Source organism: Diprion similis, chromosome 8 (genome assembly GCF_021155765.1).
Source record: "Diprion similis isolate iyDipSimi1 chromosome 8, iyDipSimi1.1, whole genome shotgun sequence".
Taxonomy (NCBI): Eukaryota; Metazoa; Arthropoda; class Insecta; order Hymenoptera; family Diprionidae; genus Diprion; species Diprion similis.
In genome coordinates, this window is record NC_060112.1 from 19,449,611 (window position 1) to 19,461,690 (window position 12,080).

Below are 12,080 nucleotides of genomic sequence, written 5' to 3' on the forward strand. Positions count from 1 at the left end.
CCACCGTATCACCTCTTCGGGTCACAAACCAAACCAATGAGTCTGGAGAACCGGTCGCTGCTCCTAGAGTTTCTTCGGTACTTACTCCCAGAATTGACTCCTGTCCCGACACCCCGGACTTCTCCTCGCCAGATCTTTGTGGACCAGGTTCCCCAAAATCCAAGGTCTGTCCCTTTTATTAGAGAGCTCGACTCTTCTCCGATAGAGATTAAATAAAATGAGATTCACTTTTCGAGCCACCGTCTAATACTCAGCCTCATTTCGCTCAGTCAGATCAATTAAATAACCAGAGATTACTCCGAGTCCCCTCTCAAATATCTGTAAAACCTATTCGTGCTTTGAAACCGCCTATTTTCGACGGAAAAATTCCGTGGGCTGGATATGAGAGACAATTTAACACCATTGCCAGACATAACCAGTGGAACTCCGCCATGAAAGCCCACAGCCTTGGCTTTTGTCTCAGAACACCCGCTTTAAATGTACTGACAGCTTCGTCTGAGGAAGAGATTTCTGTCTTTGAAAAACTCAGCTCCGCGCTTAAACTAAGATACGGTAATGACCACTTGACAAAATTGTACACTGCTCAATTACAAACTAGGAGACAAGGACAAGACGAAGACCTTGCTTCACTTGGACAAGACATAGAGCGACTTTCGCGGATAGCTTTGCCAGATCACGAACCGTCTCGCAATATACTAGCGAACCAAGCCTTTTTAAATGCAATTAGTGATCCAGAGGTTGAAATGGCCGTTGGAACGTCGGGTCTGACTTCCCCGCGAGAGGCAACGGTCAAGGCTTTTGAGGTGGAGTCCATGCGAAAACAATATTTTGGGGCAAGTATACTCCGACAAATTTAGGTGGCTGAGGACACCTCTGTAGAAAAGAGAGATAGACGCTCGGAAGAGACCGAGTCTCGAAGACCTGAAAATAATAGAAAATTCAATAATGATTGAAATTTTGATATTAAAAATAATCGCGGCTCTTCTCAGAGACAGGGCGGAAAACCCAAATTCGCCAAGGAGAATGCGGACAGTTGGTCCACTCCCATTTGTTTATTCTGTGATGGGAGGGGCCACGATGCCAACCACTGTTTCTTATCAAAACGCAGAGCAGCGGCTCCACCGTAGAGTTCAGATTCAGATACTCGTAAATGGCAAGATAGTAAGATAGTCAGGGAAGATAATCCTCCATAGGCAGGTACCTCATCCAACACAGCAAAAAACTAAATACGGATGATTTGGGAGGACGAAAATCATCGCAGGCGTTAACCTATCAGATTTAATGTATCAGGATCCTGATCAGTATTGCTATCAGTTTCAACACCATGTTCAACAGGTGATGTGTGTTAGACATCTTCTATTAACCTCTTTACCTGTCAAAATTACGGAGAGATCGATTTATAGTGGCGATTGTTTCACTGAAGCCCGTCGCAAATTATGAAATTTCTGAGACTTTGAGTCTCATTTGCTCAGGAAAAATTCCGCTCTTCTCATTCAAACATTTAAACTCAGAGTTGATTTAATTGTTTATTTGCGAGTTTCCCCGGGAACCTCTTTTGCTAGAGTCTGTTCTCGCTCGCAAGAAGAGTCAGGAATTGGCTTAGAGTAACTCCGAACTATTCATGAGGTTCATGAAGATTGATTGGTTGGAGGCACGTTTTCTTCTTTACCTGCCCCCGTCTTGGTTATCAACGCTGACTCGATAGCCGAAGAAGTTTATTCTAATTTTTTGCAGGATGTAAATCACTGATCTCTATTATAACATGTAAATAGCTTGGATTTTCAGATTTGTTTCTTTCTGGAAGTTTCTTTTCTCGAATCAAGTTTTCAATCGGATTGGTTTTTGTCTCTTTTGTAACCTGAATAGAGCCACAATTATTTTTCATGGTCGACAAGTGATTATTTGATCTTCGCATTTTTCTAACCCATGTGTCAGTTTTTGTTAGCACTTTTTCAGGTTGCTTTATGACACAATTCCATTTTTCTTCACCCTCTCCTGGAACCTGCGGATGACTGGAGGCCTCGATTTTTAAGAAGCGCTCAGCATTTATCCAGGGTGTGCAGTTTCCGCAAGAATTTGGGACCGACTCGCCTCCTTTCCTCTCCCTCGACCCCGAAGGTTGTGAAGAGGCCCCGAAACCTCCTAAGGCCACCGTCGATTTCGGACTCCCGCTTGGGTCCCTCCTGCTCCCCTGGTCCCGTTTTATGGATTGATTTGGCCGGCTCGCTTCTTGTGAGCGCATTTCCTCAGAGGCACTGGCTGCGCCCTTGGATTTATTCACGAAGCTATACATTTACACACTTCTTACACTCACCTTTATAAAACACATGAAAATTTTGAGAATTCAGTTTAATGCACGACTATCTGCTCAAGGTTTTCTGTGGATTACCTTCAGACTGTGGGCAAATGCCAGATAACAGGAAGGGAGTCTTCCAGTTTTTAGAGCCACAGCTCCGACTCACCTTTGAGCACCGTCTACTAGATTGAGTAAGACTATACGTTTAAGTCTTATAATTATAAGTGATATATTAAGCAGTGTGACTAAATATTGACATCGTAACATGCTTTTTTTGTGCCGCTGTTTCATGTATCATTTTATGAAATCAACTCAGAGGTAAAAAATTTGTTGAAAGACCTGATACTTCTCATACTTCTGCCATGTGGAACTTCTGGTATAAGATCCGGTGGTTGTTCTATTTCATCTTCCGGTTGTTTTTCATTCCCGCAGGGTGCACCCTTCATTGTGAGAATATTCTCTAATAGCAATGTGCGATGTGTGGACAAAGACTCGTAAACTGTGGCTGCGAATATTTCAGAAATCATTCTACCAATTGTGATCAAATTCATGGAGTGCGGTGAATGTGCGGTCAAAGTTTTCAGAAATATCGCAAGCACTGTCAAAATATCATTATTTCAGAAGCTCCAGGGGCACTGGGGAGGGTAGGGACAATCTGAAAAAAGTGGTATGCCTTTTAGATTTGAAACAGCAATATAAACAATCGCGGACCAAATCCAATAGGGTCAGGGCCAGACCTAGTCGAATTGACGTGGAATGCCCCACATACTTGTGACGAATTGGGTTGACTATTGTTCGTTTATGGAAGAACTGACTCGCCATATGTATAACTGAACGGTCGTTAGAGGACACAAACTTCGAAACACGATTTGTCTGAAGTGAACAACGAATTTCCTTCTCCTGATCGCGTTCGTTTCGAGAGGAAATGAATTTTTGGAATGAAAAGTTGGCACTTACCTTCCGTTCATCTTGATCTTTTCGACTATTACATTCGTGGTTATTGCATGCTCGGCGGTAATTGGACGCGAGACGAACTGCTTAATAATGTCTGTTCCTGATAAATGTCGTTAGGCTAACGGATGAGAACTGAGTGGTTGTTAATTGATTTGACTCGAAATTCAGATTAAAAACCATATCAAGAGACTTATTCAAAATAAATGGATTACTCACAGTAACAAAAATCAATTCAGAACACCGCCAGAGACTTCGGTATGGTTGGTATAGAGTAATCCATACTTAATCTGTGCTGACGATGAGTACGGAGTATTCAGACCTGGGAAAAGTACCGAAACACATCTATTGGACGGATTGGACGTTATTGGTAGGCGAGGACTTGAATGGAATGAAATTGAAAACTTTCCAAGATTATTATTGCGTCAGTAGCTTTATTGCCTCAACCTTTCTGCGTGTATATGCCTGTAAAGTAGTTTACCTACTTGCATTGCGTCCAAAACCGATTCCGTTTTTTTAGGTGGGTGGGGGGAATTCTTCCATTCATTCCAGAGTCATCTTGCATCGCGGTATGGATATTTTTTGATTTTACAGAGGTTGAAAATTTTTATCGTAGATTAATAATAGTATCTAGATTGATTCACACAGCGATCCTTTACATTCGGGCAAGAATGGTGACAGAAATCATTCGACTCTCCATTAGGAACAAGTGAAATGTTGAACTTCAAGCTAGTTTTGATTTTATTGAGAAATTATGTATAAAAAGTGCAAAGGTGTAACGGTAATCAACATACCATGTGACTGAGATAGAGTGAATGAACAACCCTCTTCTGTTCCCTGATTCTGATTCAGAATAAATGGTTAAGGATGAAAGTGAACATAATTACTTAAAAGTGTATTGATTGACAAAAGGCAAATCTGGTAGTCGCTAACATGATTTCGATTTTATTCGCACACTTTGAATTCTTAGTCAACAAATGCTTCACTGAGAGGTCAAGATTTAAAACTACTATTGCAGGAAGAGAACTGTTAAGAGACAGTGGCAGGCATACTTGCGGTATTTTGACGAATCCCATATTTTTTCATTCACTCACTCACACCTGCCGTACATGAGAAGGAGACTCGTAGTTCGACCTGCCATTCCTATAATTATTTAAGTATGGGGGTGAAAAAAAATGTTTTTAGAAAAAAAATCACTTCAACGTGCTACATATATAGAATTTCGCAATGTTTCCGGTTTTGATAGGTAAGACTAGAAGGAAAACATATGAAAGTTACAAATGTTCGTTCAATTTCTGTTTCAGAGAAGCATTACGAGCGCTACATTTCCAGCAGTTGAGAGACTTCAATAACGAGGCTTTGTGCAAATATGCACATAAAACATGTACGTATCAATTTTTTTGCATTGAAAAAATCATTTTGTACTCTAAAATATACTTGAAACTATTCCAAAAATTTCGCTTTGGTGAGCCATTTCTTTCTTTCCTAAAAAAATCCCCGAAAACCAAAGTTTCTTGGACCTTCTAAAACAGGACCCCCCGTTAATATTTCAATAACTGAACATCCTCGTATATGTGTTAAATAATAATAAAGTTAGCAGAAGTATTTTTCGTTTAGCTCGTGCAACTTAGAAAATGGTTGTGATAACCAAATATTCGTTTTGCCGCACGTGAACGAAGCATTTAGTTGGTCGAAACATTTTTTATTCTTTTGTTCCAACGACATTTTTCTTTCTGTGTAGAAAAATTGAAATGAAACATTCGAGATATGAACGTTACGATCCAATCCCACTGAGCGACGATGAGCAGCCTGCTCTCGATTCTTCTACAGCTCTATTCTATTCACAATGGTTAAGTACGAGTTTTAATACGTTTATGTAATTTTATTTTTTTAAGTTGAATTATCCATTGACAACTCAAGGAATAGTATAAAAATAGTCAAGAGTAATTTATCTCATTGCAGTTCATAAAATGTAGTTAAAGACAAATTTTCTGGCATTGAAGAAAAATAACGAAGTACTCAAGCTTCTTCGGCTGCTTCTTTGTGTTGGAAATGATCTCCTCAGATGATGTAATTGAACAATTGCTGACTTATAAAGAATATCATGGAAGTTGCTATATGCCCATAAATCTCACGAGTGTCCATAGAAGCCAGAAAATAATTCCACATAGCACTGATATCAAAGTGTAGTGAGCTAGTCGTAATCTGGAAACAAAAATTCAGAATGTCAAGTCGTATAATTCATGAAGGTATAATCTTTGGAACACATGGGTCGTAAATTATAATAAAGTCTGAATAAAATATCAATGATAACAATAAATGCAGGCGTATCGATACCAATATCCATTCACGAAAATTGGGAACGATTCCACGAACCTTGCATATCTAACAGTTGCTTTGGGTAGTGTATCGAATGGGTCTTTCACGAGATAAAGACGTCCACCACGAACAAAATGATAACTGAATTCCGCCCAGCTGAAGTTCTCCATGCTTAACTCGAACTGGTTCTGATCGGCGGGGCTCAGTTTCGCCGACAGTCTCAACACACCGTCGTTTTTGAAGCGCCATTGTTGCGTCGCGAAATACGAAATCACGGCGCTGAATTTGTGGATCTTCTTGTAAGCTTTCCATAACCTGTGAAGAAGCAACACCACTCATTAAGGCTCCTGCAAACTTTGGATGTAGGGATGAAATATCTCAGGCTGATGAAAGATCTGTACATCGTACAGGGATTATAAATTAATCGTCACGCGATAAAAGAGTAATTCAATTATACTTACATGGGCTCACGACCCACAATGCGAGCCACACTGTCTACAATGAGAGCGGGAAGAAGGTGGAGAAAAATTACGTACATCTTGTGAACCCATTCATACTTGTTAGTTCTGAAGCAGTAATACCATATACACATCATGCTTGGAATTTGCAGTCCAAAATCTTCTATATGTTGCATGAATTTACCCCACGTGATAGGTTTCTGGCAGGATGATACTACGTTGTAGATCGGAGGTTCATCAATCTCCGGATTCTTTGAACTATCTGCGTTATTGACATTCGAGTTTCTGAAACAGAACAATTCACCTTACGTTGATATCGGACGTTTTCACCGAGGCTTCCATACCCTTCAAGTAAGAGGGCAGCGCAATCTTACCGAGCTTCGGCGAGATCCCATGCAGCGACAATGACATTGTTGATTACGTAGTCTGCGGGAATCAAATCGGCGATCATGTCCGGGTCACAGTGAAGAGTCCGCAATAATCCAACTGCAGCCCCAACCACTATTCCGGTGGCACCGTAGACGTTGTTGATCCAACCAGCGACGGGTTCCTTAGAAGTCGCGATTACTATGGAAGGTCTGACCACGCAGACCGGCAGACGGTGGTCGTTCCGACGAATGACATCTTCGGCGACCGCTTTGGAGAAGGCGTACGTATTCGGATACTTACCCAAGAGTCTGTGAGTTTGCAAGCAATCACGAACAGATTGAGGTGAATGAAGTTAGTGAAAATTTGTAGACATTTTTTGTGAGATGAACTGGTATTATTCTGTAATAAGTTGGTCCGAGGCTTCGCGCTCGACGAAGTCAGGAGTCAAGAAGCCTCTGGAGGAAATCGCGTCACTTACACCGGCGTGAGGTGTTGGAGGGGGGCGTCATCTAATATCTCCACGAGATTGAGTAATTTGTCCGAGTCGATCGGTGGTGGGTAGAATTTTTCATCGATGAACTCGCGAACGCAGTTCGAGTAGGCTGTTGAGATGTGGACGAATGCCTGCAGTCGGTGGAAGAGAAGGAACGAGAGTCAGAAATTGTAAAATTGGCGAAATCAGCGCTGCTGACCGTCGAGCATCGATCAACCCACTTTAAGATTTGGCATTTCCTTCGCGAGTCTCAGCATCTCCTTGGTGCCTCTGACGTTGATGTTGGTGGCGGTCCGTAAAGTTTCGTCAAACCTTACGGTGGCTGCACCGTGTATCACGACGTTCGTGGCTCGGAGCAGCTCCCTTTGCTCCGGCGCCAAACCCAAACCGACCTGCCCCACGTCGCCCTCGATCAACCTCACTTTTCGAGCAAATCCAGGCTTCTCTCTCTTCATTCGGTCGAAAACCTGCAATGGAAGCAACGAGGTAATCCCAATTTCTTCCCAACACATTCCTTACTCACTGCGAATGATCTCTGCCGCAAGTGTATTTGTTTATATATTTGTATATGAACTGGTTATATTTGCATATTCATATTTTGATTGCACTCTTTGCGTACGTGCCGAAATTTAAATGATCGGAGGTCAAAAGTACTCAAAAATAACTCACCACGTCGTCAAAGAGTTCCTTGAATCTGTCTTGCGGGCTTTTCCCTTTCTTCGCTCGCAGAAGCAGAAACAGAGTGCTTACTTCCGAACATGACCTACAAATTATTCGATTCGAACTGTTGCTTCTTATTAATTTTTTCCATATTCTACTGTAGATCCTAGTTAATTCCTACTGGGTCGGTTTGGCTGCGAGAAAATTTGTCACTGAAGCACTTTTTTCCCCACATGAACCCTGGACCCAAATAATATGCATACTATAGGCAGCGATAAGAATTGGATTGATGCAGAATATCATAATTCGATTTGGAGAGTCAGAGTGTAACTCTTGTAAAAAAAAAAACTTCGATGTGAATTCAAGCATTTACTGTTTCAGGGTCGAAATTTTGAAGTTCAAAGTAATAGATGGAGCATAACTGTAACGGCTCCTTGGCATATCAACACCATCGCTCTGAATTTTGTGCAATGATTCTTAAAATGATTATAGGTGGCAAAAATGCACCTTCATTGCCTATTCAGAACACACGGGGGCGCAAAAGTCATTTTTTCCCCGGTATCGATTTCCATTGTCCACCGGTCGTAAAATAGTTTTAGTCACTCCGGGTGGAAAAAAAAATGAAAATCGTGCAAGTGTTTCGGAAAGACTTTTGCTAGCGGAACGGCATAACCAATCCACCTTAAATAACGTCACGCTCTCTGGAGGCATGACCTTCAATATTTTGTCCTGTGAAGTCCCCGTCTTGAATATGCCAACATGCTATATAATGACAGGAGGGTTGAAGGAAGTCCAAGTACCGCTGGTTGTGTCCTCCTGATATCTATCCTCGATATCCGTCTCAACAACATTGATAATGATTTGAAAAAACGCCCGCGAAAAAAGGATTAATTTAATAAAAGGGAAGTCGAGTGTATCCGTACATCCAGTGAATATTTGTGATCCTGGATTTTTCTGACATTATATTCATACGAGTTTTTGATGAATTTTACATTTGTGCAGGCCAGGCTGCCAGAGAAAGACTAGGTTTTGGTTTAACCCGTTGAACGAATTTGACCGAGTTCATTTATTTTCGTATTTGCAAACGGTGTGATCTTCACCTTGACATTTTATGATTATATCTCGAAACGAAGTGGTCCGCACGGTTCATATCCATTCCACTTGAATGCTGTCCAGGATGACTTTTTTCTTTAAGTTGAATGAAACGAATCGCACGTAAGCCTCGAGCCAAGACCTCGAGTTCGAAAAACAATATAATAACGTATTTCGCAACTCAATCTTGACATCTCATAGGATTGCAACCGCTATAAAACTCATTTGAGAGCTAGAGGCGAAGGAGTCATCATGAGCAGGAAATCTTTTCTCTCTTTTTATTAATGACCTGGTTAACTGAATGAGGAAATTACGAATCATAAAATTGCAACTGTTGGTATTACGCAATGGTTTCCCGCTTCGCATAGGTATCATGACAATTCAATGTCTTGACTTACCGCAGAATGCGCTCTATCAGAAGTCTTCCCAAAAACCCAGCACCTCCAGTAAGAAGGACGTTCATGCCTGCATAAAAACTTGCAACTTCGCCGGGACCTGTGGCCAGATTGGGTGCAGGGTCCGACATCATATCTCGAATATACGAAGCTTGAGACATCCTAACGAGAAATGCCTGTGAATAAAATCAGAATAAAATTTGCAAGTGCAAAGTTTCTTCGGGTTATTCAGTGTTTTCAACCATATAGTGTTGTAGTTGAATCTTGAGTGTACGAAAAGAACTTTGGATTTAGTGATTGGGTAGTTTAAGGCCGTTGAATCAGCGAAAAATAATTTGAGGATGGTAAGATGCTGAAAAAAAAGTCGACGCGATGAGAGAGTATGGGGCGAAGTTCTGCCCATTCTCGTCAGTTAGCTTTTATACGCGAGAGCGACCAGCTCTCACGTGGGCACAATCGATCTATGTGAGTGGTTCAGATAAGTAAAATATCGGTCTCCGATAGTTGTTTTTTTTTTCTTCTTTCACAATTCTAGTTTGTTTGTATTTTTTTATTATGCTCTTGAAAGATTTTCCTATCGTCATCGAAATAGCCCTTCGTACGAGCGATGATATTCAATATTTTCTGCGTCCGCGATAACCTGTCGGATATTTTGGTGGCGACTCTTCCGAAATGGAAGACGGAGTAATCGAAAAATAACATCCACCTTCTGAAGAAGATTTCGACGAGTTTCGTATGGATAACATTACTTGTGTCACAGTACCTTTAATATTTACTCTTGTCGTCTGATTTCATTTGTGAAAGTATATTTTCAACATAAGTAAAAAATCTAAAAGAAGATTTTCCATATTATGGAATTTGCTTTCCCTTTTTTCTCGCTTCTTGACTCCCGTGAAGAAATCAAATATGTCTAATTTTCAATATGCAAAATAACTATTCGAGTGGGGCATGAATTTCATGATTTTTTTTCTGAAAGAGCATCTTTTTCATATAAAAATGTCACGGGACCAATTTTCCTAAACTACTTTCCACTAGTCCACAATTTTTTTAATATTTTCATATGCAAACGACGTTTTTCGACCATTTTATAATTTCAATGACACGATGAAAAAATATTCCATAAACAATATCGCTCGTTTACACAAATTAGAATGGTACAGATTCTTCTGAACAAGATAAGCTGATGAAAAATGTAATGGACGCGGCTGACCCATGTTCGTGATTTACGTGTGCAAAAAATAGTGCGTGGACTAGGGTTGACATCAAAATTATACGTATAGTTCATTGCGTCTATTTTCCATTCGTAATTTTTATCGCACCAGAAGATTGTGTGGAAAGTGAGACAGTGACAAACTACTAATTAGACGCGAAACGTTAAAATGTTGCGTTATACATGCAGTTTGAAACAGTAAATTTATAAAGAGTGATTACTGGTGGCGGATGACACTTTAAAAATGCCAACGTATTGGAATCAATCTAGAATAGCGTAAAAATACTTTACTTTTTAAATAAATGAATCGAACTATTTCAATCGAATGAAGACTTGATTATTGAAATAATAATTCTATTTATGCATTGTCAGTTCAATTATCTCTCAACACATATGACATCTTGAAAAGCAACTACCACAGTCAAATTACAACTGAATACGTCGGAATGACTGAAATTGTTCGGACGTACCAAAGCAGCGATGGGAGAAGTCAACAGCTAGAAAACCATCTCGAAACTGAACCATACGCCGAGAAGCTCGGGGTATAAGTAAGGATCAACTCGGAAACCTTTTCAACGGCTGTAAGATATTCAACTGCCCGTGGTAACCTCTTATTCCTATTCTTAGGGGGCGCGCGCTATCAATTGCGTTACTGTTACGTTCCAGTACTGAAGAACGTGTTATGCAAATACTTAGATCACCGGTTAGCTGATTTTCATTTCCTTTTTTTTTTTTATCGCACTTCTCGTCAGAAGGTTATGATAGTTGCATTTCCAGGTATCACAGGGATTCTTCGTGTTTGAAATAAAAACATCTGTTCGTAGCACACAAATCAAGGCAGATAAATGTAGAATGGACATTGAACCTCAAATGGCTTTCAACACTACATTATATGTGACAGGCACTATTCGGTGTTTGAGCATGTAATTCAACACATATTGATCAACAGTGCAAAATGCGAACGATTAGCTGTATTTTATATATAGACCAACAAAAATTAATTTGATTCCAAAGGCCAAATTATCGTATTATAAATTTTTCTCCGTTTGTACGCGTTGGAAATGAACAATAAATTTTCAAATACTCGTATTATTCAGATGAGGTGGTTCATGAAATGTAAAAAAAATGCAGTAGGCCGAACAGAAAAATCATCATTCATGACAAACATATTGCCACTTTTTTTTGTAACTTTCCGATTCAGAAAGTTCTTACTTTACTGAAACGGTTAAAAAAAACTAAAGTCAAGTTCCCCAATATTTGTTCAAACACCGACCTGACGTATCCCGTACCTCATGAATATCTGTTGTTTTTCTCCGAACATCGACGGATCCTTGCGTTTCAGAAGTTTTCGGAGCACTTGCACGAAAAAACAGATTTTGGCGGATACGACCTCACGCCGTTAGTTTACGGGATCTTTTCTCACAAATTAAGAGATGAAAGGGCGTACCCGCCAGTACTTACGACCTTTTATCGTTAGTTATACAATTTTCCAAATCAATTTTTTTGTCACGCGGTTTGACATCTGTGGCGGAAATGCGAAGAAAAACGTCGTTATGCCCTTTTGCTGTTATACGTGGTGAAAGATCGTATATTAGCGCATACGACCTCGTACCATTTGACAAACGATTTATTAGTTTCTAACTGATTAACGAAACAGATACGTTGATGCATAAATTGATTTAAGGTTACTTAATGAGCTTCGAAATTATTATTTTAGCAAAATAATCTGTTATTTATCACGATGGTCACTTCACAAATTCAGGAGGATTTTTTTTCACTTGATCGACTTTTCGCTGTTAGATTATGCTGCACTGAACTGAGGAATTCTGGACTGAAT

General features: G+C 40.1%; 1 protein-coding gene across 1 annotated transcript; it reads right to left on the minus strand.

The window, feature by feature from the left end:
* Positions 1 to 5,244: 5,244 nt before the first annotated feature.
* LOC124408845 (fatty acyl-CoA reductase wat-like) lies at positions 5,245 to 10,753 on the minus strand. The gene is made up of 9 exons (XM_046886091.1): positions 10,714 to 10,753; positions 9,037 to 9,209; positions 7,556 to 7,649; positions 7,108 to 7,353; positions 6,872 to 7,017; positions 6,399 to 6,701; positions 6,028 to 6,309; positions 5,624 to 5,881; positions 5,245 to 5,452 (listed from the first exon to the last, which is right to left on the minus strand). Exons 2-9 carry the CDS (start codon positions 9,192 to 9,194, stop codon positions 5,362 to 5,364), a joined length of 1,578 nt encoding a protein of 525 aa, XP_046742047.1. The 5' UTR covers positions 9,195 to 9,209; positions 10,714 to 10,753; the 3' UTR covers positions 5,245 to 5,361.
* Between the last annotated feature and the right edge of the window lie 1,327 nt (positions 10,754 to 12,080).

Bases quoted from the DNA above. Each gene is read 5' to 3' on its own strand.
- LOC124408845 (XM_046886091.1), bottom strand. From the start codon at position 9,194: ATGTCTCAAGCTTCGTATATTCGAGATATGATGTCGGACCCTGCACCC. The intron at 7,650-9,036 runs GTAAGTCAAGAC...AATAATTTGTAG, and splicing joins CTGATAGAGCGCATTCTGCG to GTCATGTTCGGAAGTAAGCA. The intron at 7,354-7,555 runs GTGAGTTATTTT...CTTCCATTGCAG, and splicing joins AGGAACTCTTTGACGACGTG to GTTTTCGACCGAATGAAGAG.